Source organism: Triturus cristatus, chromosome 3_2 (genome assembly GCF_964204655.1).
Source record: "Triturus cristatus chromosome 3_2, aTriCri1.1, whole genome shotgun sequence".
Classification (NCBI taxonomy): domain Eukaryota; kingdom Metazoa; phylum Chordata; class Amphibia; order Caudata; family Salamandridae; genus Triturus; species Triturus cristatus.
Genome location: NC_140584.1, coordinates 978,870,913 through 978,898,577, shown reverse-complemented (window position 1 = coordinate 978,898,577; position 27,665 = coordinate 978,870,913). Strand labels below are relative to the sequence as shown.

The window sequence follows — 27,665 nt, the reverse complement described above, 5'->3', positions numbered from 1 at the left end:
GGTAGAGCTGCAGATTACACACTGTGCATAGATCGCCATCTGGTGTTGGACCAGTTAGTTTGCACTTTTTTTTCGTCTTGGAAAGTCTTTGGAAGTCACGAGGTATGTGACTCCTCCTTTGGATCGTAGTGCGCATGGGCATCGGCTCCATCCTCCGATTGTTTTTTTTCCGCCATCGGGCTCGGATGTGTTCTAGCGTTCCAGTTCGGAACCGTTAACGGTTTTCTCTTTCGACGCGCAATCCTTCCCTTAACGACGGTATTGTTTCGATCTCGTTCCTCAATCACACGTGACCCTTCAACTTCGAAGTCTTCGATTCCGGTCGTCGAGTAAGTCCTTCGGGCCTACCTGGGCCTCCTCTCCAGCTCAAGGAAAGGACGCCATTCAAAAAGTGTCATTGATGTGGGTCGAAGTTTCCCCACGCAGACCTACATGAGGTGTGCAACCTCTGCTTCTCACCGGAGCACGAGGCCAGAGACTGTCCAGCTTGCGCCTCCTTCCGCTCCAAAGAGACCCTCCGAGACCGACGAGCTCAAAGAACAATGGCGCACTCGTCATCTTCGATCACCGACGTCATCTTTCAAGAGGGAGTCTATGTTCCGGAGCAGGGTCGGGTCGAGGAAGCCATCATCAACGCCTCCGAAGCAGACTATTCTGACGTCGAAGACCTCACCCCAGCTCAAAGGGCCGTGAGTACAGACGTCTACCCCCCTCACCCCCTCGACATTGTCAAAAAAAGCTTCGGTACCACCTCCACCTCCACCTTCAGGCCCAGGTGCACACCGAGACACTGCTTCCCATGCCCCGCCTTCGGGCCTGGTAAAGAAGCACATTAAGCCTTTAGGCGACTGGCTCGAGTCAGCCTACCCTCGGTACCGAAAAACAAACTCCGGCACCGAAGAAGACGTCCTCATCCACGCCGACTGCTGCTTCCACATCGAAGCACTCGGCGTCGAAGGCTACTACTAGTTCCTTGGCACCGACAACACCCTCGGAGCCGAATAAACAACGCCCACCGAAAGGCCTCGATTCGTCCAAACCAAAGACCTCGGAACCGAAAAAACAGCAACCGGTTCCAACTCATAAAGACACTTCAAAACCACACGGTTCCAAGTCTAGAACCGCTACAGAGTCGATGCCGAACAAAACTTACGGCTCCAAAGCCCTCGACTCCGAAGGATCTGTCTCCCACAGATAAACTGTTTTGTCCAGATCCTACCCTAAAGACTCTAATGAAGGATCCTAAGACTGGTCATTTAATGCTCAACATCAAGAAAAGACCCCTGGAAACACCTGCACCGCCACCGAAGAACAGAGACATTGCTACCTCTCCATTAAGGATCCCTTCTCATCTTATTTCCCCACCCCCACCCCCCCCCCCCCCTCCACCACACCGCTCTCCTACACCATCACCTACCCCAATAGATGATGATGAAGATAACACCTCAGATGATGCAGGCAGAGGTGCAGACGATCAACCCCTTGGGGACCCTACCCGTACTGGCTCCCCTGACCCCTGGGATGATTACAGTGTCCCAGATGTCCCTTACACCCCACAGGATGATATTTATCCCTCCAAGCCTTCCCCTCCAGAGGACAATATCTGCTTCAACCAGCTCCTTCACAGAGCTGCCCAATACCACGGGGTTGCCCTACATACAGACCCAGTAGAGGAAGATTTTCTGATGGACACCTTCGTTACCACACAAAGGTCCACCTCCACACTGCCCATGCTTAAAGGGGTTCATTAAGCACGCAACAGATCTTTAAGTTAGAGCTCGAGTCATCAACCCGAAAATAGAAAAGAAGTATAAAGCTGCTCCTACTGACCCAGTATACATTAAGGGCCCCGCACCACTGGACTCCCTAGTAGTCTCTAATGCAAGGAAGACAGCAAATTCCCAAACATCAGGTGACACACCACCACCAGACAAGGAATCAAAACTCCTAGCCGCCTCTGGCAAACGCACAGCGTCACAGGCAGCAAACATTTGGCGCATTGCTAATACCCAAGCGCTGCTAGCCAGGTATGAAAGGGCACATTATGATGAGCTTGAGTCCATAATGCAACACCTCCCTGACAAATATTAAAACAGAGCCAGTGAACTCATCCAGGAGGGTAAAACCATCACTAACACCTCCATCCGGTGTGCCCTCGATGTAGCAGATACCGCCTCAAGGGCAATAAACACCAGTGTCCTTTTGCGCAGGCATGCCTGGTTACGCATATCCGGTTTTAAACCCGAGGTCCAGAGTTCTATACTCAGTCAGCCTTTTGATGAGCAACACCTATTTGGCCCCAATGTAGACGTATCCCTTGAGAAAATGAAAAAGGATACAGACACGGCCAAATCTATGGGAGCCTTGCAATCGCAAGCTCCCAGACGGTCCTTTCGTCGCTCCTCCTTCAGACACACGCATCGAGGCTACTCCTCTGATAGCCCCATCACCTGTTACAAAGCTCCCGCCCAATCCACCTTTACTAGAGGTTACCAAAGGGGTGGTTACAGGGCGAACAACAGCAAAGGCAGAGGGCAAAAACAACAACTCCCGCTCTGCCTCCACCCCCACCCCCACCCCATGAATTCCCTCCACTTCCCCCCGACCATTCCACTCCAGTCAGGGGAAGACCCCACCAATTTCTCCCTGCCTGAGCAAACATCACTTCAGACAGGTGGGTCCACCAAATAATTCAGGCTACTGTCTTGAACTAACATCTACCCCTCCAAACATACCACCCAAACACCGTCCAATGTCACAAGAACATCTGTTATTATTACAGCAGGAGTTCCATCTCCCTCCTACAAAAAAATGCAATAGAACCAGTTCCCCTGCACCAACGTAACAAGGGCGTTTATTCCCTCTATTTTCTCATACCAAAGAAGGACTGATCTCTAAGGCCTATTTTAGACCTCAGACCCCTAAACCTATACATGCACTCAGACCACTTCCACATGGTCACACTTCAGCAGGTCCTCCCTCTGCTTTCCCAGGGCGACTTCCTTGCTACTCTAGACCTCAAGGACGCCTATTTCCACATTCCTGTTCACAGCGCTCATAGAAAATATCTCAGATTCGTAGTGGACGGTCAGCACTATCAATTCAAAGTGCTTCCATTTGGAGTCACCACAGCACCAAGAGTGTTTACCAAGTGCCTAGTAGTGGTGGCAGCACACCTAAGAAGACAACACATCCATGTCTTCCCATATCTAGACGACTGGCTCATAAAAGCCAGCTCATACAATCAGTGTGTACAACACACACTCACCACTATTTAACAACTTCACAACCTGGGGTTCACAATAAATCACGCCGAGTCCCAGCTGCAACCGTCCCATACACAACAATACATCGATGCCACAATAAACACCTCAAAAGCGCTCCCCTATCCCAGTCCCGCCAGGATAGCGAGCATGCAAGCTTTTCTCACCAGATTCCAACCGCAAAACTCTTCCAACTCGAGTGTTTATGCAACACATGGGGATGATGGCCTCTTGCATATTCATAGTGCCTCATGCAAGACTCCAGATACGTCCTCTCCAAGAGTGCTTCGCCTGCCAATGGAACCAGGCTCAAGGTCAGCTAACAGATCCGGTGTTGGTAGACGGTCATACCCATCGCTCTCTGCAGTGGTGGAACACCAAGAACCTTTCCAAAGGGCGACCGTTCCTCGAGCCAGTTGCTCAAATAGTAATGACAGTGGATGCATCGCTCTCCGGCTGGGGAGCTCCCCTACTACATCGCACCATGCAGGGCAGGTGGACACCCCAACAAAAGTTACTCCACATCAACCACCTGGAGTTACAAGCAATATTCCTAGCCTTAAAAGCATTTCAAAAACAAGTATCAGGCAAGACTGTCTTAGTCCGCACCGACAACATGACAGTCATGTATTATATCCAAAAACAAGGCGGGACACACTCTCTGCAGCTCTCTCAGCTTGCACAGAGCATATGGAGGTGGGATATACCTCGGAACATTTTTCTCCTAGCCCAACGTGTCCCAGGAGTCCAAAACGCAATAGCCGATCTGGTGAGCCGTGAAACACAACAAATCCACGAGTTCTTCAACCGTTTTTTTAGATGTGAGGGCAACCACAGATAGACCTCTTCGCCACCCAAGAAAACGCCAAATGCCCAAACTTCGCCGCCAGGTATCCTCACCCATCGTCCAAAAGCAACGCGATATGGATGAACTGGTCAGGCAGATTTGCGTACGCTTTTCCGCCTCTCCCACTCATTCCACTAGTGGTGCGCAAACTAAAGTAACACACCTTAACGCTCATCCTAGTTGCTCCACACTGCCGGGACTCTCAGTAGTTCCGCACCAAAAATTACACCTCTCTCCACGCCTCTTAACCCAGAACCATGGAGAGATCCAACACCCAGACCCAGCTCCGCTCAACCTAGCGATTTGGCTCCTGAAGTCCTAGAATTCGGTTACCTTAACCTTCCTCCTGACTGTATAAACGTCATCAAAGAAGCTAGACGGCCTACCACTAGACCATGCTATGCAGCCAAGTGGAAAAGATTTGTGATATACTGCCATAACAACAACACTGATCCCCTAGATGTGTCTATCCAACACATCATAGGCTACTTACTAAACCTCCAAAGATGCAACCTAGCCTACACGTCAATCAGACTGCATCTTGCTGCCATAGCAGCATATCTACAAAATAGACAACATCTCTCACTTTTCAGAGTACCTGCCATAAAGGCCTTTATGGAGGGACTCGAGAATTTTTCCCCCCAGAGTACCACCTTCACCTGTGTGGAATTTAAACATCGTTCTCACAAGACTAATGGGACCTCCATTTGAACCTCTACATAAATGTGAGCTACAATTCTTAACATGGAAAATTGCTTTCCTAGTAGCCATTACTTCGCTACGAAGAGTTGGTGAACTGCAAGCACTAACCATTCAATAGCCCTTTCTGCAGATGCATCTTAATAAGGTTGTTCTCCGAACTAATCCCAAATTCCTCCCTAAAGTAATTTCTCCCTTCCATCTCAATCAATCTGTGGAGCTGCTCGTATTCTTCTCGCAGCCACAGTCAGTCGCAGAAAGAGCTCTTCACACCTTGGATGTCAAAAGAACACTACTGTACTACATAGAGAGAACACAACCTTTTCGTAAGACCAAACAACTATTTGTGACTTTCTCACCACCACACAAGGGCAACCCCATATCAAAATCTGGGATAGCTAGGTGGATTGTCAAATGCATACAGATTTGTTACCACAAATCAAAACGTACATTATCTGTTCCTCCTAAAGCCCACTCTACACGAAAGATAGGGGCTTCAGTGGCATCTCTAGGGAACATTCCCTTAGATGATATCTGCAGAGCAGCTACATGGTCTACACCACACACATTCACAAAACACTATTGTGTCGATGTGCAAACTAAACAACAAGCTAGTGTGGGCCAGGCTGTCCTCAAAACACTGTTTCAAACTACTGCAACAGATACTGGTGGTCGCCGCTAGGACTGGATACTGCTATACAATCTATGGACAGTGTGTAATCTGCAGCTCATATGCCTCGAACGGAATATGCTACCTACCAGTATGCATCTGTTCTTGGCACGTAGAGCTGCAGATCTACATACGCCCACCCGCCTCTCCGGCCACCTTTATCTGTTCCAGTATTATCTTACTTAGATACAGCATACATGGACATCTTTCCTGTTTCTTACTAAGCTCCATCATTTCCCTGCTGGCGAAAAACAATCTGAGGATGAAGCCGATGCCCATGCACACTATGATCCAAAGGAGGAGTCACATACCTTGTGACTTCCAAAGACTTTCTAAGACAAAAACAAGTGCAAACATCCGGGCCCAACACCAGATGGCGATCTATGCATAGTGTGTAGATCTGCAGCTCTACATGCCAAGAACAGATGCATACTGGTAAGTAGCATATTCCTTCCACACACCCTCCCCTGAACAAACTGTACATACAGTTTGTTCTATTACTGTTTCTTTTGAAAATGCTGTCACAGTTTTTTCTCTACGCCTCACTGTGGCATAGAAGAAGATTCAGGAACTGACGTTGGCATGCGGGTAGGTCTTCTTACACACTGGTTATATCTTGTTTCGCAGTTGGAGACATACCTGGAGCCGCATGGTGTTAACTGGTGGTGCTGGAAAATTGCTGCTTGGGGAAAGGTTTTTCAGACTAGTCTGATGCCTGGGGAAGATTTTTAAGGGAGAAATCAGCAGAAAGATTATGTATCCATTAAAATATTGTTACTGAAAGTGAGTAAGTTTTACAGTAGTAGGTCAAGCATTCTTCTGCATGGTTGACTGTATTTATAAATGTATTTTAATACGTTTCGTCTTCTTTCTCTTTTTTAGGTATGGCGGTTAATTACAAACTTTTTATTCTTTGGCCCTATTGGATTCAACTTTTTTTTTAACATGATTTTCTTGTATCCTTTGTGTAATCAGAATATCCTCCTATGGGGGTGCGAGGTTTTTATCAGCATCGAATATTTTGCCCATTATTTATCGTATAGGACTACTGTGTATTTTAGGATGAACTATACCTTGCATGGTATTTCATACTAATTATGAAACCTTGTAGCTCTGTTCCTGTTGTGCACTTGGCCTCAGACCGTGCTGACCTTTTTTCAATTCACAAAGTGTTAACACATAGTATCAATGTTGGTATCATTGTTATCCTAAAGGATTATATGTGCTTTTTAAGTCCTTGAATTTGGAGAGACAGTTATATCAGTCTACAAACTGGAAGACAAGTTGAGGGGCATAGGCGTTAATACTACCAACTAGGCAGCACAAAGCCATGCAATGAATGCATTTTAAAGATCTGGCAGCCCAGCTTAAACCAGATTCTCATCCGGGAGCCAGTGCAGTGCTTTGCTGGCTGCCTTAATGTGATCCCTCTTTATGAGATCATTATCTCAAACTAGGTGAGCTACTTCATTCTGCAACCTCTGCATTAAAATTAAAGACTTCAAGATGCAATTGCATTTGTTGACACACCGCATACTCCAACACTTTTACCAGAAGTTGGAAAGTGACCTGAATATGGACAATATGTTAGGTCTAGTATGGATGATTTTCAAGAGGACAACGACTCTGCCTCTTTTGATTTGCAATCAGATGTAGGCCTCCAGGAAAGAATGAATGAATTTACGAGAAGTGAAGCAAATGGAGAAAAACTCTCAAACCATGCTGGTGCTAGACCCTTATTGGAGTCCGTGAACTTGACTGACCTAAGCAACTTTTCAGTCATCTCCATTATGATAGTATGCAGTAAGAAGACTGGTGTATATTCTACTAAGGGTTCTGAACTCACTGACCTAGACAATTGGAGGGTTGAAAGAGGGCAGTGAGATCTCAACAGTCACGGTCATTCCTGCCATTAGGTTCAGCTTTCTTTATGTAATAATGGGTAAGGAAATCAACATGATGCCCAAAGGGGAAGACCATGAATACCCCTGAAAGTTGGCATTTGGAGTCAAATTTAAAATGATTATGGGTAAGCTACATATCTCTGTAACACTAGACTCCCAATATCTTGTATTTTTCATGAATGATGGCGAGCTTGCATATTTTTGTTTACTTTTTAAGCATTGCAAAAGAGACACATTTATCCTGTCTTTTCTGGTGTTTACACGGTTTGCTTTCAGCTCGCTTATCGTTTAATTTCATGCATGGAGATCAGGATTACAACATGGTAGAAACAAGGATACCCACAAATGTGTTTGAATTTTCAGAAGCGGGAAAAGGCATTTGCAATGCAAAAGGTCTCTCATTTATGCGAGTTTGAGCTATTGGCATTGTAAATGACAAAGCGTTTTAGTTATGTTTTAAAAACCAAAACGTATATCAAAGGCATTGTCATTTACAATGCCAATAGCTCAAACTCGCGTAAATGCGAGACCTATTACACTGAAAATGACAGACATCACAGTAGGCCTGGGCAAAAATTTTGTTCCGTTCGCGGAAATTGCGATAATTTGACATTTTTGCGTTCCGCGGAGAGCGCGAAAATGTCAAAAATTCCGGTTTCCGCAGCTTGGCGATAATTTGTTTCTTGCTCGCGCTGTAAAATGATACATTCTCGCGCGCGCGCGATCGCCTTACCTGAATCCCTGCGTTCGCCGACAAGTTTTCTTGATCCGGTCGCGTTCTCCATGAGATGTTGTATTGTTTTTAGCCATTTGCGCTGTCTCGCGACAGTTCGCGCCCGCAGTGACGTCATGCGTCGCGCGATCACGTCTTTCTTCTCGCGATCATGCACCGCGAGAACAACTCAAAACAAGATGGCCGCGCCCGCAAGCAACCACATGGGTAAGTTGGCGACCCGCAACCATGCAGAAAATCTCGCGAACATGCCGGAAAAAAACTTCCGCATCTTTGCGATATTTCTGCTTGTTTGCGATAATTTTAAACATTCTCGCGATAATTTGCGAAGGTTAATTCCGCAAATTCCGCCCACCCCTACATCACAGACAACAGGAGGGGGAGGGGTGGGCGGGGGGGGAGTAGGCATAACCAATGGGAGGGAGGGGGTGGTTAACAAGGCACAACAAGGGGAAGGAGGGTGGGGGAGTAAAGAAGGCACGAAAGCACGTCATGCCTGCAGTAAGAGAAACTGGATAAAGATGCTCACAATCTAAATAAAACGTACCATGTAACACTCGAAGTAAAGGGGCCAGTCGCCATGGGAAGTGACAAATGAAGAGGAGGCGGTACTAAGGAGGGACTAACAAGCCTACTAACGAATCAGAAGCCAGCATTTAGGACAGACAATGACACAAGCCAATGGCAAATATGGGTGGAGAGTGGGAGGAGCTTCTATTCATTACTTCACTTCATCAGATCACCAGAGCAGCGCATGCGCGCTGGCTCAGGCTCGACATAAAGTAATGAAAGTTGAGACGGTTTGATCTTTTTAACAAGGAAGTCTTTTTGTGTTCTCGCTACTATGTTCGCGAGTCTGAGTGATAAACTGACAATTGCAAATATCTGACCATACAATAGATGGTACCAGTGAAACACTGTTCGTATTCATGGCCCCTGATGTGAGCAGACTGGATACCAGTAGTGATTAATTCCATTTCTTTAAGAGTGGTGAGAAAGTAATCTGAATTCTCTTGTAATGTAAGAAAGTTATCCATTAGTATTGTTTAATATCCAAACAAGCTGAAGCATAGCTTTGCATTACGCAAGGTATACAGTTCCAAAATACCCAGGTTATGATGGATTTGTGGAATGGTGGAATGGTAAGCACTAATACTTCTGCTAGTAGATAATAAGGAGCTGGGAAGGCAGTGACGTTTAAAATTCCCTGAGGATGACCCCTATGCCTTCACTTCTTTCCTGAGATCTATGATTTAGCACCTGTCCAGAAGGACAAGGTCAAATATATTGGCTCAGGAAAAATCTATCAGCCATGTTTATGTTGGGCAGTGCTGCTCTAAATGGTCAGTTGTCAAGAGGACTGAAATTGCTAGGTAATGTTTAACTGATGAACTTGTGTCTTCTAGCGTTTGATCTCAGAAGAATCAGTAGTTTAGTGGTGGAGTGAGAGTTAAGGCTACTCAGTGACCGTAGTAGAGAGCTAGTAACAAATTTTAGAACCGAGCCCTTTGTGGTACATACATGAGAGAGAGGATACTGAGGATCAATGAGCGAAATGGATGGCAGGCGCTGGAATCTTCTGGCTGTAAATGGCAGCTAACGGTTGAGTTTTTTAACAGCTCTTTGCCCTTCGCTGCTGCCATTTACTGCGTGGTTAGCCCTACTTGCTTGGGAATCAATGTTAAATACATTCACTGGTAGGAAGTTGGGCCCGAGATGTATGTCTCCATCCTGTTTGCATTCTGTGTTTTAAGCTAGTGTTTACAGGAGGCAGTCTTCTCCATTCAGGGTCGAAATTACTAAAACTCTGGAACTTGCTTTCTGTTTATTTACGAGACCCAGTTCCATGATGGCCTTCAGAAAAATCAAAATACCACTTTTTATAGCTGTTTGCCTAGCCTAGTTCATGTAAGACCAACGCCAAGAGACTTGCTAGGTAAAAATGCCATCTCGAGTGGTAAGAGTGGGTTGAGGTACACTTTCTTCTGTGTGGCAGTAGATGCCTGGTCTCAATGTGTTAGTGGAGTGGATTTTCAATTTGGATAGGTTTTGGCTTGTGGTCGAGGAGCTAAAGGTTATTGTCCAAGGAATAGTAGCTGTTTATTCCAGAAGTAAGTGCAAGGATGGTGTTGACAATCTGCTATCTATTAGTTTTACTTCTTCCATGTGCCCTATATATCTTTATGGCTGCAGTAATCTTTGCATTTACGTATCTGTCTTTTTCTAAACGTGTGCTGCCCTGGCCCCTCCCTTGTCGTGCTGGGAAATGGTATGCAGTCTTTGGTGTGTTAGAATATATTATTATTATTATTGGCATTTGTAGAGCGCGCGGCTACCTCCAACGGAGGTGTCCCGGCGCTAGCAGCAGAGCATGACAGAAAAACGCAAAGGTGCCAAGAGGGTCTAGGCCCGATCAAACAGCCATGTTTTCAGGTTTTTCCTGAAGACCCGTTCTGAACAGGCTTTACGCAGATGTTCCGGCATGGAGTTCCATAGCATGGTGGTTCTTACCGAGAACGACCTGCCGCCCATCCTAGATTTCTTGAAATGGGGGATTACCAGTAACTCCTGATAATTCGAGCGAAGGGTTCTGCCTTGATGGTATTTCTGGAGTCTTTTCTTGAGATATTGGGCCTGAGTCTCGAGAAGCTCTGAAGGCCAAGGTTAAAGCCTTGAATTCGATGCGTCTCTTTACCGGTAGCCAATGAAGGCTCCGGAGGTGTGGTGAGATGTGATGGCGGAACGGAACATTCCTAATCAGTCTTGCTGCTGCGTTTTGTATAATCTGCAGCTTTCTAACAAGGTACTCAGGCATGCCCAGATACAAACTGTTCGCATAGTCAAGTTGGGAGATGACCAGAGCATGAATCACGGACTTTCTGCAGCTGATCGGTATTAGCTTCAGGAATCTTCTCAGGGTTTTTAGCTTCCAAAAACAGATGGCAGAGACCTGGCTGATCTGGGCTTTGCCTGACAAAGAGGCATCGAATTTAAATCCCAAATTCCTTACCGAGGTTGCTGGGACCGGAGGAGGGTTTAGCGCCGCAGGCCACCAGAGTTTTGGGCTGGGGGGGGAAGGTTGGTTGAAAAAGAGTACCTCAGTTTTGTCTGCATTATCTTCATACAGTTGTCATTCATCCAAGAGGCAACTTTCTGAAGGCAGCTTCTGAAATTCGTAAATGCAGCCTCGGAGTGTTCCCTAAAGGAGAACACAAGCTGCGTGTCGTCCGCATAAGAGATGACTTTCACCCCCAGTTGTTCGATTATAGGGGCAAGATATATATTAAAGAGGGAAGGACTCCAGGCTGAGCCCTGATGCACTCCAGATGTCAAAGTGGTGGGAGAGGATACATATGGGTGCAAAAGCACTTTTTGGGAACGCCCCTCCAAGAAGGAGCGGAACATCTCAGGGTGGTACCCATCACTCCAAGCGCGGCGAGTCTATCTAGGAGGATCTGGTGCGACACCGTGTCGAATGCTGCGGATAAATCCAGCAGCACTAACATCGCACAGTTCCCTTGGTCCATCGTCTCCCTGACTGTTTCCGCCACTTCAAGTAAGGCCGTCTCGGTGCTGTAGCCTGTCCTAAAGCCCGACTGTGAGTCGTGGAGGAGTTTATGTGACTCCAGGAATGCAGCCAACTGTGTTTGAACTTCCTTCTCTAGTACTTTAGCAGGGACAGGAAGGAGTGAGATGGGCCTGAAGTTTTTTAAGTCTGCTGGGTCAGCGTCCTCTTTCTTCAAAATTGGCTGGACAAACGCTGTTTTCCAGTTGGTAGGATAAATACCTCCTTTCAAGGAGGAATTCCAAATAGGGTTAAGTACCGGGTTCAGCCATGGGGCTAGGATTTTAAAAAACTTGGGAGGACAGGGGTCGGCTGGAGAACCAGATTTAACTTTAGAAAGTTCAGACAGGGAGATGTCTGGGCTGAAAGGATGGAATTCACTCCAGATCTCCGCGGGGAGAGTGGTAGGCAAGATCTCAGCCGGAGGCTTAGGAGTGGTTATTTTAGGAAAAGTTGCGTAAATGGTCTGAATTTTTGTTTGGAAGAAGGTGGCCAGATCCTCACATAAGTGCAGAGAGGGGGCGATCAAACTTTTCAGGACTTGCGGTTTTACGAAATCTTTCACAATTTTAAAGACTTCTTTAGAGGAATTATCCGATGCCATAATTAGATCTGCGAAATAGTCCTTCAGTGCTTTTCGTTTTAATTTATGGAACCTTTTTTGAGCCATTCTGTAGATCTCCTTTGCCCCTGCCTCATACTTTTTCCGCCAGAGCCGTTCAAGCCTCTTGCACAAGCTTTTCTCCCGCTGGAGTTCTAACGAGAACCAGGGGGCTGTGGGCTTTTTTCTAGCAGGTTTTGTGATATTGATGGGGGCTACTTTGCCAAGAGCCGCCGTGAACCAAGCATCAAAGATTGAGATATCTTGATCGGGTTGACCTGTTAGAGGCGGAAGTGTATTTAGAAGTTCGAGACCCATGGGCTCGGGGAGAACCTTCCTCCAGTTTCTTCTTGCCTCAGGCTCCAAACTGGACCCACTGGGCGTCATCTGGCCAGTTAACGTGAAAGGGACCAGAAAATGGTCAGTCCAAGGCAAAGGAAGAGGGTCCTTTACACTGAGGGAGAGGTCATTTGAGAAAATCAAGTCGAGTGTGTGACCTGCAACATGCGTAGGGGAGGGGACCCTCTGAGTCAAGTTGAGACCTAGGAGAGTGTCTGTAAGAGTTACAGCCGAAGGGCAATTTGACTTGTCCATATGAACATTGAAGTCTCCAAGGACAAAAAAATTGGTGTATTTTAAGGAGAGAACAGCAATAGTATCAAACAACTCCTGCCAGTGCGAGGGAGTAGAGTCAGGGGGTCGGTAGACAAGTAAGCCCGCATATGAAAGAGTAGAGGTGACTCTGATACAAAAGGACATGGCCTCGATAGGGCCTGTCAACTTGATAATTTTTGATGAAATTTCCCATTTCTTCCTGAGAATCACCGCTAGTGTACCCCCCCCCCCCCCCCCCGTTTGGAGTTTGGCCGATTGGCTATTGCCATCCTATAGCCCTCCGGGATTGCCAGGCAAAGATTAGGATTGGAGCTATCTTGTAGCCAGGTTTCCGTCAGAAACATAATGTCCCAAGAATTCGTTTTTAAGTTGAGCCATATGTCTTCTCTGTGTTTAGGTAAAAATCTACAGTTAATCATACAAGCCTGTAGTATCATAGGTGATTGAACGAAAGCTATAGAGGATGCTGCCCCCATCCTACCACAACTCTTGACCCCATTGTCGGGAAGCTTCTCCAAGCGGAAGGGACAGGAATCACAACAATCCTTTGATTGTTCAAAATTCCTCCCCCACCCTGATACATCCATGCAGGAGGGCGTCGGACAGCCTTTTTGGGCGAAGCTGAGGAGTTCATTACGCAGCCAGATGATTCTCGGAGCCTGGTGTTCCTCACAAGCAGCGTGGCTAGTGCTAGTCGCTAAACGGGCGCAGACGGGCTTGCCTTTGGCGCGCCGATCGGCGCGCCCGCTGCGCGGTCGCTTAGGCATGGTACTAATATGCAGTGTCCAGCCCCCGGAACTGCGTGAGGGAGGAGGGGGGAGGAGCCACATCCCTCCGCAACAATCGGCACAACAGCCGTGGCGGAACGGGGACGGGCTCAAAGGGTCAGGTAAGTGCAAAGTTCGCTATAATTCACCCCAAGTAGTTGCTGCCACAGTACAAAAGCTAAAAATATAAAAGCTTTCCCCACAGTTTAAAACAAGGTTTCACCAGGGTTAAAAACAAAGGTTTCACCAACGTTTAAAACACGATATAAAAGCACATCACAAACTTTACCGGCGCTACAAGCACCCAGCGCCTAGCGTTCGTGCATATATCATGCTAAAGAACAGCTATCTCTTACATGAAGTGGAAAGCGCCGAAGACAAAACATTAGGTGGTATGACAGAGTGAGTAGGTTGGTAGTAGCAGAGGAGCAGACACCTAGTATGAGAGAACAGCCGCTTGCTTGTTGGGGTGAGCAGTGAAGAGTGGAATGTACCCGTGTGGTTCCTTTGCGTGTGTGGTGCAGAGAGAGATGACAAAGTCAGGGCTGGATTGGGAAACTCAAAACCACCATGGATTGTTTTTAAAGCCCCAAATTGCAGCGAGTCACCTTCAACACTCCCCAGAAGTATTCATAATGTTTCTCCGTCAACAAGTGCATTTTGGAAAAAATTCAATCAAGCTCTGCATTATGCAGCACCATTTCCCAAATATTTGCTATAGTGCAAGCAATTCTGTAGGTGGTTTCAAGGGGAGAGCTAATTAAATATTCTTTTACTTGAGAAAATCATTTGTGTGTTTATACAGACATTCCGTGCCCCATACAAAACACTGGTTGCAAACCAGGCACATATTTGTGCCATGAGAAAAACAGTTCTTGTTCAACGCAGTGTAACCCATTGAAAAACAAGCTGTTTGAAAACCTTCAGCAAAAACCCTTTGTAAATATCGTACCAGAATATATTGCTTAATGTTTTCTGTTACTATTATCAGTTAGGATTGTGCATGTTGGCGGTTTTTGTGTTGCAACATTCAGAAAGACCTGTATAAAATGTTGCATCTTCATATAGTTTGCAAAGCTTTTTTGCTTCGAGTAAACCGTGACAAGCTTGACCTTTGCCTCAGTTTCCTCCTTAGCATAGAATGAGGCACAGATGTGCAAGCAGCATAAATCTCTCTTTAAGGGCCATGCTTGGTTCTGTTCCTCAAACATGAAAATGATCGTTATGTGAAAAATAATTGCTTGGGTGAGGGAAACGGTCACGGTCTCATTCTTAGCCTTTCCTTCTCCCACACTTTCTCTTTTTGATGTGTTTTGTCTCTGTCATTCCCTCTCTTTTCCTCTTCATTCCCTCTCTTTTTCCTCTTCATTCCCTCTCTTTTTCCTCTTCATTCCCTCTCTTTTTCCTCTTCATTCCCTCTCTTTTTCCTCTTCATTCCCTCTCTTTTTCCTCTTCATTCCCTCTCTTTTTCCTCTTCATTCTCTCTTCCTCTTCATTCCCACTTTTTTCTCTTCATTCCCTCTCTTGCTCCTCTTCATTCCCTCTTTTGTCACTTTTTGTTATTGCATTTATAAATCTCCCACGCCTGAACCGCTGCACTTTCTTTCTTCTTAGCAACCATTTTCTTCTCTCTGTAATGCGTATTGTGCATTTTGTTTCTCTTTCGACATCCTCTCCATTGTCCTCCCTCTCCCTTCCATCAAAGAGCCTAAAATAGGAGATGACATCCCCCATGATCAGGGGTAGGAAGGCGTCTACCTCTCATATGATCTGCTATTTCCACTTCTACATAACCATTCCGGTGCCTCTCCCACTGTTACTTAATATTATTCCATCATCAATTAGTTTTTCTTGACTATGCGATGTTACATCACATGCGCTACAACACATGCGATTACAATGCGGTTGTTACAACGACCGCGTTGTTACATCGCAAGTCGTTTCTACGACTTCCTTTAGCGGGCGGGCTGGACTTAGGAATAGTATAATTTACTATTCCAACTCCAGTGTGTGCAACAGTAGGGAAGGTGTTAGAATGGTAAATTATACTATTCCTTACTTTAGCGTGCCCCCTACAGCAAGTCGTAGAAACGACTTGCGATGTAATGGCTTGCGTTGTAACACACGGTGATTGTAATCGCATGCGTTGTAGCGCAAGCGATGCAAACGCTGTTTCCTGTTTTTCTCACCCTCTGTTGTTCATCTGTCCTCCTCCACAACGGTTTTGCCGATTACCCTGCACTAGTTGGAGCCTGATGTTTGCTTTAACAGAAAGAAGTTATCTCCGTGACCCTTTCGTCCTTGTGTGTGCTTAGTGTGTATGGTTCAGTTTTGGGTCAGGAGTTCACTCCAGCTCCTCAGAAGGCCTTAATTGGTCTGAGGTTGCCTAGCACCCGCTTTTGGACTGCCTCAAAATGCACTGGCGTATAGTGTAGCAGAGCAGGTTAAGGTCAGGCAATCTGTGACCACCCTGCAGGTGCTACTCACTGGTTACAGGAAAACTAGGCCTTCTGGGTGCTCTTCCTGGTGTTACTATGCAGGGCCACGCTTGGTTTAGGATGTTCATTTGTAACTGTAGAAAAACTTTCCCTCCCAGACCAGTGCAGGGCAATGTCTGTGGGTCCTGGTCACCTTTGGCCCTAACCCTGAGCACCCTTTCTACCAACTCCAAAAAACATACCGGCAGGATCCTTGCGGACTGAAGTGCCTCCTTTGTCTCTGATCTTATTGGTACCACCACAGGTTGATCCAACCTGCATCTGTTGGTTAACTTCTTTTTTGTGAGTATACCGAAACATCTTCGGGTCCATCTTGGGGTGTAGCGGCATGACCTCTCCATAGATATCCCTCACCAAATTCAGCTGTTTCAGAGGAGTCCGATTCAGAAGGGTACATGTACCACTCAGGTGTGCAGTGTCAGCTGAGGAAATTGAAGGAGCAGTGTGGGAGAGCTACCCAAAAGTGAATGAAATGTTTGCATTCTTTGCTTACCTAAGGGAGCAGCTTGGAGGTTGTTGGTCCTGGCTACAGATCCGGAACTGAAGTCCCTGAACAATAACCTACGAAGCTTACCCCCCACCTGTGAAACAAATAGATTAAAGGAGCCTGATGTCCAAGGAGTACAATTACATGTATAAAAAAAAATGTTAAATCGGAAATGACTAACTTGTTCGCATAAAGAAAGTAATGCTTAAGACATAAAATGTTCTCTTTTTAGCCAGATGGGTTTTCAAGGCCTTTACAACTTTATTGCTGTATGATGCCCTGATGCCTGTGCAGACGAGGACCCCTCGCTGCGCCCTGTGAAAGGTACTTCAGATACAGACTGGTAGTGCCGAAGATCCTTTTGACACACATTTCCATTTACGTATCATTCTCTCCTGTTCCAGGTTTGATGTAACTGTTAGTGGGCTCGTGTTAGCACACACAGATTAACAACTGCTGCAGGGTCCACTCACGCTGATCTCCACACTCCGAAGCAGAGAATGATGATATCGTACCCGGTTATTTCAGCGTTTGGAAGATAGTAATTATTCACACCTCCCCAAGCCCCCTCCAACCCACCCCCTTAGCGCCCCTGTTGCCCTTCCTCTTCTCCTCAATTTCCTTCCTCAGGAGTTTATTACTTGAGTACTATCATTGTAAAATTGTAAATCGTGTCGTATTTTTTATAGCACAGCAAATGGTAAAAGGGCGACATGAAGTGCTACGTGAACATAAACGCCATAAGTGTAGCGTTTTAGGCATTTACTGACTGTTTAACAGAGTTGCAAACTTCAGGTGTCACTAATATATCTTCTATTCCATAAACACACACCTGACACAAACCCCAAGATTATTAGTGGAGGACAGTGCCCTCTGGCAAGGCAGGAAATTTGAGAAGGGCTCAGATGCAATAACCAGGAAGCTATTTTTCGCAGTATGTACGCAAAAAATGACACTACTGAAGTATGTGCGTTTTTCATTCCTTAACTCCAGACTGACCAGGTTCATCTTGCTCTTTTGATCAGTAAAGAACTCAGAAATTAAAGCCAGTCCTGTGCAGGAAGAGAATGGTGTTTGCTAGAGCTAAGGCAACAATCTAACATGGTGCAGTGGCGCTACACTTTCTCATCCTCACCATTTCCCAAGAGTAAGGGGCAAGGCATTGAGAACAGCCACATGGTCCCTCTGCAATATGCCTCGGAGTGCTCCCACACGTGAAGTGTGGTGCACAGCTTGGACGGTGGATCTCAACTGCAAATCCGTTGGCATTTAAGTTGCTTAGTGGAAGACACGTGTGATGGGCCTTTGTGTTTCAGACCTGTACACCCAATGAAACTGACATGGGATGATGGGAGATTATGAAACCTAAATTGAGAGTTCATGTGTATATTTGTGTAAGTAGCTGAGACGGATCATTCCCAGTTAATGTGCAAATATTTGCAAGACTGGTGTGATGGACGCTCTGACTGCTCTGTCACAGTGATGGATGCTTTGATGGCTGCTTGATAAGAGCACAGAAGAAGCATCCAACGATGGAAGCTTTGATGGCTGCTTGATAAGAGCTGGGATGAAGCCTCCAATGAGGGAACGCTTTGAAGGCTGCTTGATAAGAGCTGGGACGACGCCTCCAATGAGGGACGCTTTGATGGCTGCTTGATGAGAGGAGCTGGGCAGGAGCCTCCAATGATAGGCGCTTTGATGGCTGCTTGATAAGAACACAGAAGAAGCCTCCAATGAGGGACGCTTTGAAGGCTGCTTGATCAGAGCTGGGAAGAAGCCTCCAATGAGGGGACGCTTTGAAGGCTGCTTGATCAGAGCTGGGACGAAGCCTCCAAAGAGGGACACTTTGATGGCTGCTTGATAAGAGCTGGGACGAAGCCTCCAATGAGGGACGCTTTGATGGCTGCTTGATGAGAGCTGGGAGGAAGCCTCCAATGAGGAAAGCTTTGATTGCTGCTTGATAAGGGGAGCTGGGAGGGAGCCTCCAATGATCGGCGCTTTGATGGCTGCTTGATAAGAGCACAGAAGAAGCCTCCAATGAGGGACGCTTTGATGGTTGCTTGATGAGAGCTGGACGGAAGCCTCCAATGATGGACGCTTTCATGGCTTAAGAGCGGGGAAGAAGATTCCAATGATGGACGCTTTGATGGCTGCTTGATAAGAGTTGGGGCGAAGGCTCCAATTGGACGCTTTGGCTTAAGAGGTGGGATGAAGCATCCAATGCCCCAGCCTACTGGGAACTCCCTTTATATTCCAACGGGCCATTCTAATACTGTTGACAATTAAGAGATGAGGAGAGTTGGTGCAGTGTGTCATGGCAGAAAGGACTGATTAACAGAAATAATTTGTTGGAAATTAGAATCTTTGCCCAGCCAGAGTCCAGATGAAATGTTAGTGAAAATAGCATTTTACATATTTGGTGTATTTGTAATTGAGGGGATGTCCTCTAAGAGGAAATATCCAGTAACCAGCCGGGCTCTGTAGGCACAACTGTGCCCCCTTCTCATTGTTGATAAGCAGTTCTCTCTGAATGGCAGTTTTTAAACTGGGATAAAGCAGCCAAATAGCGGTCTTAAGCGTAATTGTGTTTGTTACAGTGAGGAAAAAAACATATTTGTTTGAGACACTTGCTTATCCAAATTCAATCACAAGGCTGGGGTAAAAACATTTTATTGCAGTTGTAGAATCATATCAAATAGTTTAGCATGAAATATAAAAACATACATAGTTTTCAATATTTTGTGACATGCGTCAGTTTGTCTTGGAACATTGCTGTGGCAGTTCTATTAACTGGAATAGGAAGTTTGTTTGTTGTATTTTAGGTCAATAATGAAACTCATCTTATAGGCAATACATCGTATATGTTCGAAGTGGAATACCAGTGTCATGTTGTCGTCCTTATTTGTTGCTTAAAACCATAATCTGTCCAGTAATGAAAAACCGTTGCTCAAGACGTCCTAAGTGACTATTTCCACTGTATCCAAACATTGCTGCTATGTGGAGTGCATACGTTAGTCCCACTTGAGGTTTGTGGACAACAAACGCCATCTGATCTCAGAAGCTTTATTGAGCCAAAGTGAACCCTGTGAATAAAATATATTGTAATATGTTAATAGAAAATCCGGGATGTGGTTTGAAGTTTAAACGTTGCTCTCCCTTTTCTGTTGAGTAAAATGCAAGATTAGCTCAGATTTTCTTTTCTACACATCCTTTGGTTTTCTGTATTGCATAATCTTTGCTTCATTCCTTTTCAAAGGCCAGGTCATTTCCTCAGTGTGATTGTGGTTTCATTTTCTCCTCCTTTCTACCTCAATAGACCTCTTCTGGATCATGCCACACATTCTATCCCTCATGGAGGCATGAGCAAAAAAAAGAACCACTGCTGAAAGCGTCATTGCTGTTGGAGAGGTACTGGGAGAGCCCCCAAATTCTGATTTTACTGCCCAGATGGCCCAATCATTACAGATCCGTGGAGACTGTGCAATCTGACTTTTGACAGAATCCATTGAAATGTTACTGGCACATTGGAAACCTGGGGCCATATGTATGAACACATTTTCCCATAGACACATAATTGTTAAATCCCTTTGATACATCTGCCCCCTGGCCCCTTCCTTGTTTGCTTCACCCTCCCCGGGTTCCTCTGTAAGCCCTGACCCGAATATCCACCCCTTATCTGAATGTATAGCGTTCCCTCAAATGCTGGTAATCACCGCTGCTGAAGTGGCAGCACTGCAGTCTTGTTAGCCAATGAGCGGTAAATAAAACCCTAGTGGAAGATTCACCTCCGTCATTGGCCATAACCTGGGAGGTGAGCCCACTTGGAATCGTCACCTCGTGGCTTTTACCATTTCTCTACATAGGAAGTGCTCCACAGTTTTATCCTTTGGACTCCCCCTTCCGTCTTGGTCTAAAGAGGGAAGTGCACAACCACTAGGACCAAAGAGAACATACAGTGTGGCACGCAAACTCACAAGCTGTGGTGAAAAGCTATGCATCCTGCTGATGAATACGTACAATGAAATGTACTGGTGATACTGCTGCTGTCAGTGTGTGCATTACCTGCACTAATAAAAACTCCAGTTTAAAATAGTCTACCGTCCCACTCCTTCAGAGTAAGCGGGATCCAAGCACTACTTCTGTCTGGCATGTGAAGCCCTTTTGATTCAGACCTGCTTGCCAAAGTGAGCATGCTATTCTCCTATAGTCGCTGTGGAATATAGGGAGGAAATCTATTATATACATGTAAGCTACAAAGCCCGCAACTTCAACCATCTGCACTGTACAAAATGTGTTAGACGGAATACTATGAGTATTTGCTCTTCACGAAACGTGATTGTGAACTCCCTGTTAAAAAATATTGATTGTTTCCTGAACTAGTTTTCCTTCAGATATCGATACTGTCGCATGCTGGAAGAAGGCTCTTTCCGAAGTCGGACGGCAGATTTTGTATTTATGTTTCTTTTTGGAGGACTTTTAATGACTGTATCCTTTTGGAATTTTTCCTAAAATCGGAATGCATACAGAGCAAAATGTCTTCAAAATGTTTGTATTGCATGGGTTGTTTTTTAGTTTTACAGAAAAGCCTCCAAGCGTTGCATAATAATTCAGAAAGAAATGCTTCGTATGTTACCCAAAAGTAGTTCTCTGCTCCCCTCTAATAGGTTATTGAAATTAGCACATGTTCAGGGTATACATCCAGTTCTAAAACATGCTATTTATGTGGCAAAAATAGTTCCAAGGGGCATCACTTAGACTTATTTTATGAATTTTAAGAGATTTTCTTCTCTTGCTTCAGTACTCCGGCACACATTAACAGCAACACTATATGCTATATGTAAATATTGGTATACTCCGCCATGGTTTAATCTCTAGATTGATAATAATTTACCTTTAGAACAAGAAATAATAAAACTTTCAAACTTGGTCCATGGTGACAACAAACTCATGTATTTATATAATATGCTTCTGTCTCTGGGATAAACCAAATATTGACATTCTAAAGTTTTTTTCCAGCGTAATAATTGCCTTAATTCTACCTCCTGCTCAAGAGTTCAGTTCTTATTCTTTGTAATGCAATCACTTTTTTCTCGCATGCCCAAAGTTTGAAAAAAGTATATGTAGCTAAGTATGAAAACAGCATAAACACATGAATAAATAATTTGGGGAGGAAAATTTGAAAATCTTTTGGAAACTACAATTTAAGACGTGTCCCTTTTTTAGCAGTTGTAGGTTGACATTGTAGTTGTCTGCAAGACCTTTTGCTTCCAAGATATAAAGAGTTGGCTTTTAGTCAGCCCTCGTCAACTGTTCACTTATTCCGACCAGCCTCATTCAGCCATTGTGTTGAGACCTTGCCAATCACATCTTAGATCAGCACAGAGGAATTTTCTTCTCTCATCTTTGTGTTACCTGTTTCATACATCATTCTGCCTGACCGCACGCTTGTATTGATGAGGGAATTTTTTAGGTTTTAAAAAAAAAATGCTCAAGCATCACAATTTCTGTAACATTCAGTTATTTATCTCATGCATACATTGTATTCAGGAAGCAGTAATTTTTATTAATTTTACTGCAGGAGGCATTTATAAATGTTTTTGTAATGGCTCCAGTGTTGACCCAACCTCACGTGTCCCCCAAAGTTTATCACCTCAGGCGGCCATCTCGATGTGATCAATAAAAAGCAACAAATAGAGTTTTACAAGATTTACACATGTTAATATGCGGTCACTAGAGATCCTGAAGTGGGAGGTACTGTCTTAAAGGCTGATATGACTCTGAGGACAGCCACCATCACGAAGATGGAGCTTTCTTGTAATCTCTTGGACTAGTTGTGCTACAGATAATTTTGGTCTTAAGTAAAAACAAAATATAAACATTTGTAAAATTGCATTGCCGGAGAGAATTTACCTTAAATCCATGGAGAATTTACCTTAAATCGTATTATTGCAACATTCACGCCACTGTAATTTAATTTTGTAAGAACATTTGTTATGAAATATTCTTTAACTGTTTCCATCAGATCTTTGGTTTGTTTGTTAGTTTAGTGTTCTTAGGCCAAGCGTTTACGATAATGCTTGTCTATGTTTGGAGCCGAAGGAATCCTTACGTTCGTATGAACTTCTTTGGCCTTCTAAACTTCCAGGCCCCGTTCCTGCCTTGGGTGCTTATGGGCTTTTCTTTGTTACTGGGAAATTCTGTAATTGTGGATCTTTTGGGTAAGAAATTAAATTTCTTCGCTGTATATATTGATACCATGTAAAAACTGTGGATATTGAATTGTGTTTCTGGTTTATACTTTAACACTTGTTAAGACTTCCTGAGGAAAAACACCATTGGAAACTGTAAATTTGTAATCTTTCGCAAATGTAAGACGTTACTGAATTGCATTTCCTGTAATTGAGCTTTTCATATGTTGGTTGTTTTTTTTATATTTTGTTATAAACTGATTAGGTCCCTCTTATTTTTAAATATGTTTTATTTATTTTTTTACACCCTTTTAACATTTGCAGATCCCATTCCAGACTATGGCTGTGACTTGCTCTTCACTGTCAGCACCCTATCTCTCAGTGCCTTGATTTGCCCATCCCTCTTTGTCTAGGCATAGGGCTCTGGGAAGACAGGTTATCAATTTTCTCCCTTAGGCCGTGCCAAGCAACACTTCCATAGCGTGTCAGGGCTCTTGGGTAATTTTTTCCAGATTTTACGAGCCAGATGAAAAAATTGTAAATGTATTTTGCTCTTCTTCAGATGTGATGAAAGTGCTATTAGGGCACAAGTCCCCCACCTTGAGACATCTGCCCTACCTCAACAGAACCTCCAACGTCCCCGGTCTTTTTAATGGACCTTATGCCTCAAAAGGGCAATTCCACCTCAAATGTAGGTTGCTACTGTACTACTTTAACCACCCTTTCCCATACCTTCACAACCTGCCACACAATATAGCTTTGTCTTTCAGCATGTACCTCCCCATCATTAATAATTCTTGCAGCAAGTTCTGCCCATTTAATCGTGCAGCAAATTCCCAATTCAGTCTTCGCCAAACCTTTTGGAACTAGTTTTGTGTCATCATTTAGTATAATTCTGTGCCAGGGTAAGCCCATTCCCCCATGTCCTTTGGCAGCTTCAGGGTATCGAGCTTAACTCGACCCGGTTTCCCAGCCCAAACCAGTGACACCATAAGCTTATCTGGTGTCTTAAATGTATGCAGCAGCATGGGCATCATTGCTCTCTGTAACCCGTGGAGACTGTATGGGAGAAACACAATCTTCACCAGTATGACCCTAACAAATCCTGTCAATGGTAACATATTAAATAAGTCCACTTACATCCTCAGCCCCTCCACTATTTGTCCCATATTTAGGCAAAAGCTTGCATCCATATCTTTTTTTTGTGTTCTTTTTTTTTACGTAATTTGAATTTACAACTTTCAGGTACAACTTCATTAGGAGTGTGATACATTTCAATGTAATATACTTCTACCTGTATACATAACATGCACCAATGTCCTCCCTCCAGACTGTTCCTTAATTATAAGCATGGCACTTACTTGTTTGAATTCCTTCCTAATATGTAGCCCTAATGAGATGATTGTGCCTGCTGTTTGCACATAGGCCTGCATCATAAACGTATCAATAAATTATTAGTTCAATCTTATATGGTCCAACAGAAAGACTTCTTGCTTGCATCCATGTTACCTGAGCTCCTAGTTAGCTAAATGTTTCCATGCCCTTGGGCAGCTTTACCTCAGTGAGGTACACCCTGTCCATCCCTTCCGGTGTGCTAAAGGGAATCCACTTGATTCCATCCCACTTTGATGAGCTAGTTGATGAACTTTGTTCTCTGCCTTTACACCAAAGGGCCCGCTGCTGGTGCAAACCACTTCGGCAACCAGGGATATCCTTGTCTCGTTCCCCCTTTGATAACTTTCATATTTGGAAAAGTGTATAATAACTTCCCCTAGTAACTGTAAACAGGTCAAAACCTTCTGTTTTAAGCCCCAACAGATTCCCATTTCACTGTGTCAAAGGCCTTCTCAAGGCCCAATAGGATTCCTATGACCCCCCCAACACTGTGCATAAGATGTATGGGACGCAGGCTACTCAATTGTGGGACAAACCCACACTAATCATCACAAATCAAAGTCCTGATGATTGTCCCCATCCGTCTGGCTAGGTCTTTGCTGAATAAATTCACATCAGTATTTATAATGGAAATGGGGCAATAAAATTAGATAGCCATTGGGTTTTGGGTCTGCCAGTCTGCAGGAACAGTTGCCCCCCACATTCTAGGTGGTAGGTTCCGCACCTTGTTTGTCTCCTGATACACTTCCAGAAACAGCCTACTGCCAAATTCCTAGTAACATTTGGTTGGAAAGTAGTCACATTCTGGCGACCATCTAAATATCGACAAACGTCTGTCTGTTTGTCTAATGCTGCTGAGCCTATACCTGCTCAAAGTACATCCTACATAGCTTATTCGTTCCTTCCTGAGTGGCAGTAATTTCACCCAAGGCATCTTTCACATGCAAAATCTAGCTGTATAGCTTTTTGCGGTTAATCAGCCCAGGCAAGAGTCTTCCTTGTTTGTTTCCCTCCCCTTGGTGGCACTGCTGATACACCTTGTGAATTTGTTTGACGTATCCCATGTGCCCCCCACATTTCCTCATCACTTCTACTTACAGTTGCTGCAAATACTTATCTGTCTTAGTAAATGTTATAGCAGAAGCCTAGTACCATACACAGTAGTCAAGCATTCATGTCTGACCACCACTTTGAATGCCTCCCATTCTTTAGTCCTGACCCCTGCAGTTTACGGAAAAGTGCGCGTCTATAACTCCTAAGATTCTCCCCAAAGACCAGATCTAACAGTAATTCCATCTTGAATCGCCAGGTTGCCACTCTCAGCCTATAATATGCAATTATGTACTGTACCTGCATGGATGAGTGATTCTACAAAAAGCTGGGCAGGTACATGACTGCTGTGAAAAAAAGACCAGCTGCTGTCCTTTCCTATGGTGAGATTAAGTCTACTGTGGGTATTATATGAATGTGAGTGAAGTGAATATGCAGTAATCGTAGGATGCTTCTAACTCCAAACAACTATCAATTCTGGGTCCTCCATGACCTGCTTCAGTGCTTACACCATCCCCAGTTTGGTGTTTACCCTATGTATGTATAAGAAAAGGGGCAACCCAATAATCCGGGAGCATGGGTAATCTAGTAACAATGGATTGTTAAAGGGTTAGGACACTGCCTATGGTAAATATCACAGTGTTCCTTAAATGGGGAAGTGTGAACCTCTACTTCCTTGTAGATAGTAATTTCGACTATCAAGCGATTGGTTCCATTTCTCAATTGGACAATTTTATGTTAATATCTTAACAAATGGAAAAAGATCATTGCAGTTTTATACTTGAATCAATTTATAAGTAAGAAGGTGATCTAAACGGCATAACTACGCAGTGCATGTGGAAATAAGTGAATGCAAAGTGTGTTGGTGCTATACAATCTATGTATATACAATAGTGACTGATCCAAGATGCAGAAGTGGTTTGTACACACTGTAACAAAGACTGAAATGCTTCAGAATTGTAAATTCAACGTTTCAACCCTAAGCATACAGTTTAGACAGGTTCATCATCGGGACGTAGATTGGGGAAGCACCTGCCCAAAGTTGATGATGGCTGTGGAGATATTTTCTGAGCGCTCTTGATGCATGGGATGCTTCAGAGGGAAACTGACACATGGGACAGCTGGGATTGGACCCCAATATATATAGTGTGGTCCTCAAAGCTTGTATGCCACTGTGTGGGATTCCTGGTTGGAGCCGTGCAGCTTGCGGTAAAAGAATCTCCACGGTAGGTGTCTTCAAAAAGAGAATTGAACTCGGGCAACCTGTAGCAAATGGTTGCCTCTTGGCACTGTGCTATAATGTCCTTGTCTGTGGAACCTTAAATGGGGAGTTAATATCCATCTGAAAAAAATTAAACAATGATTCCTTCTACTAATGATGGAAAAAGCTCAAATAAAAGAAGACGGAAAAGCAGTTCAATGACTTGTGTTTGTTGTATTGTATGAATAAAGCAGCAGTGGACAGCACGAAACTTGCCCACACGATCACTAGGCTGCAAAGTTGATAATTTCGAGTGAATCAAAAGCACACAGGACCGCTCTTCTGAATTCTGAAATTAGTCAACCGTTTGCCACATGTTGCCTGAGTTCAATTCTCTTGTTGAAAATACCTTCCACGGAAATCCATTTACCGCACACCACACAACTCCAACCAGGAATCCAAAACAGTTACATACATGCTTTGAGGACCACTCTTGAGCCGTCCCATACGTCCGTTTCCCTCTGAAGCTTCCAATGCGTCCATAGTGCTCAGAAAACATCTCCACATCGATCCTACACATTGGGCAGGTGCTTCCCAAACTTACGTCCTGATGATGACACCGTCTAAATTGTATGCATGGGGTTGGAATGTTGACTTGACACAATAATAGTGTACTGTTTTTTATTTTAATTCTGGAGAATTTCACCCTTGGTTAGTGTGTGTACAAACCACTTATGCATCCTGGATCAGTTACTATTGTATGTACATAGATTGTATAGCACCAGCGATCTGTGCATTCAATTATTTTCACTTGCACTGTTTGGGATCACCTTCTTGCTTATAAATTGTTTTAAGTATAAAACTGCAATGATTTTTTTCTATTTGTCCAGAAATTAAAATAATATTGTCTAATTGAGAAATGGAACCAAACGCTTGATGGTCAAAATTACTCTCTCAAAGGAAGTAGAGGTTCACACTTTCCCCTATAGGGACCACTGGGATATTTACCGTAGGCAGTGTATTAATCCTCGAACTATCCACAACACAGTTTGTCTGCAGCCCAAAGTATGACTGACACTAGTAAAGGACCACTGCCCTTATAAATGTGTGGAAAAATTCTGATTGTCCAAGTTTGGGACATAAACGCAAACAAAGCACATATCCCTGTTTAAAGTACCATGA

At 44.4% G+C, this 27,665-nt stretch overlaps 1 protein-coding gene across 1 annotated transcript in view; it reads left to right on the top strand.

The window, feature by feature from the left end:
- Nucleotides 1-27,665, top strand: part of DERL2 (derlin 2) — a 95,282-nt gene that overhangs the window by 48,171 nt on the left and 19,446 nt on the right. The window contains exons 3-5 of the mRNA XM_085649564.1: nucleotides 6,362-6,435; nucleotides 21,041-21,134; nucleotides 22,672-22,867. Coding sequence (XP_085505690.1) covers nucleotides 6,362-6,435; nucleotides 21,041-21,134; nucleotides 22,672-22,867 — 364 coding nt within the window. The remainder of the gene's footprint in view (nucleotides 1-6,361; nucleotides 6,436-21,040; nucleotides 21,135-22,671; nucleotides 22,868-27,665) is intronic.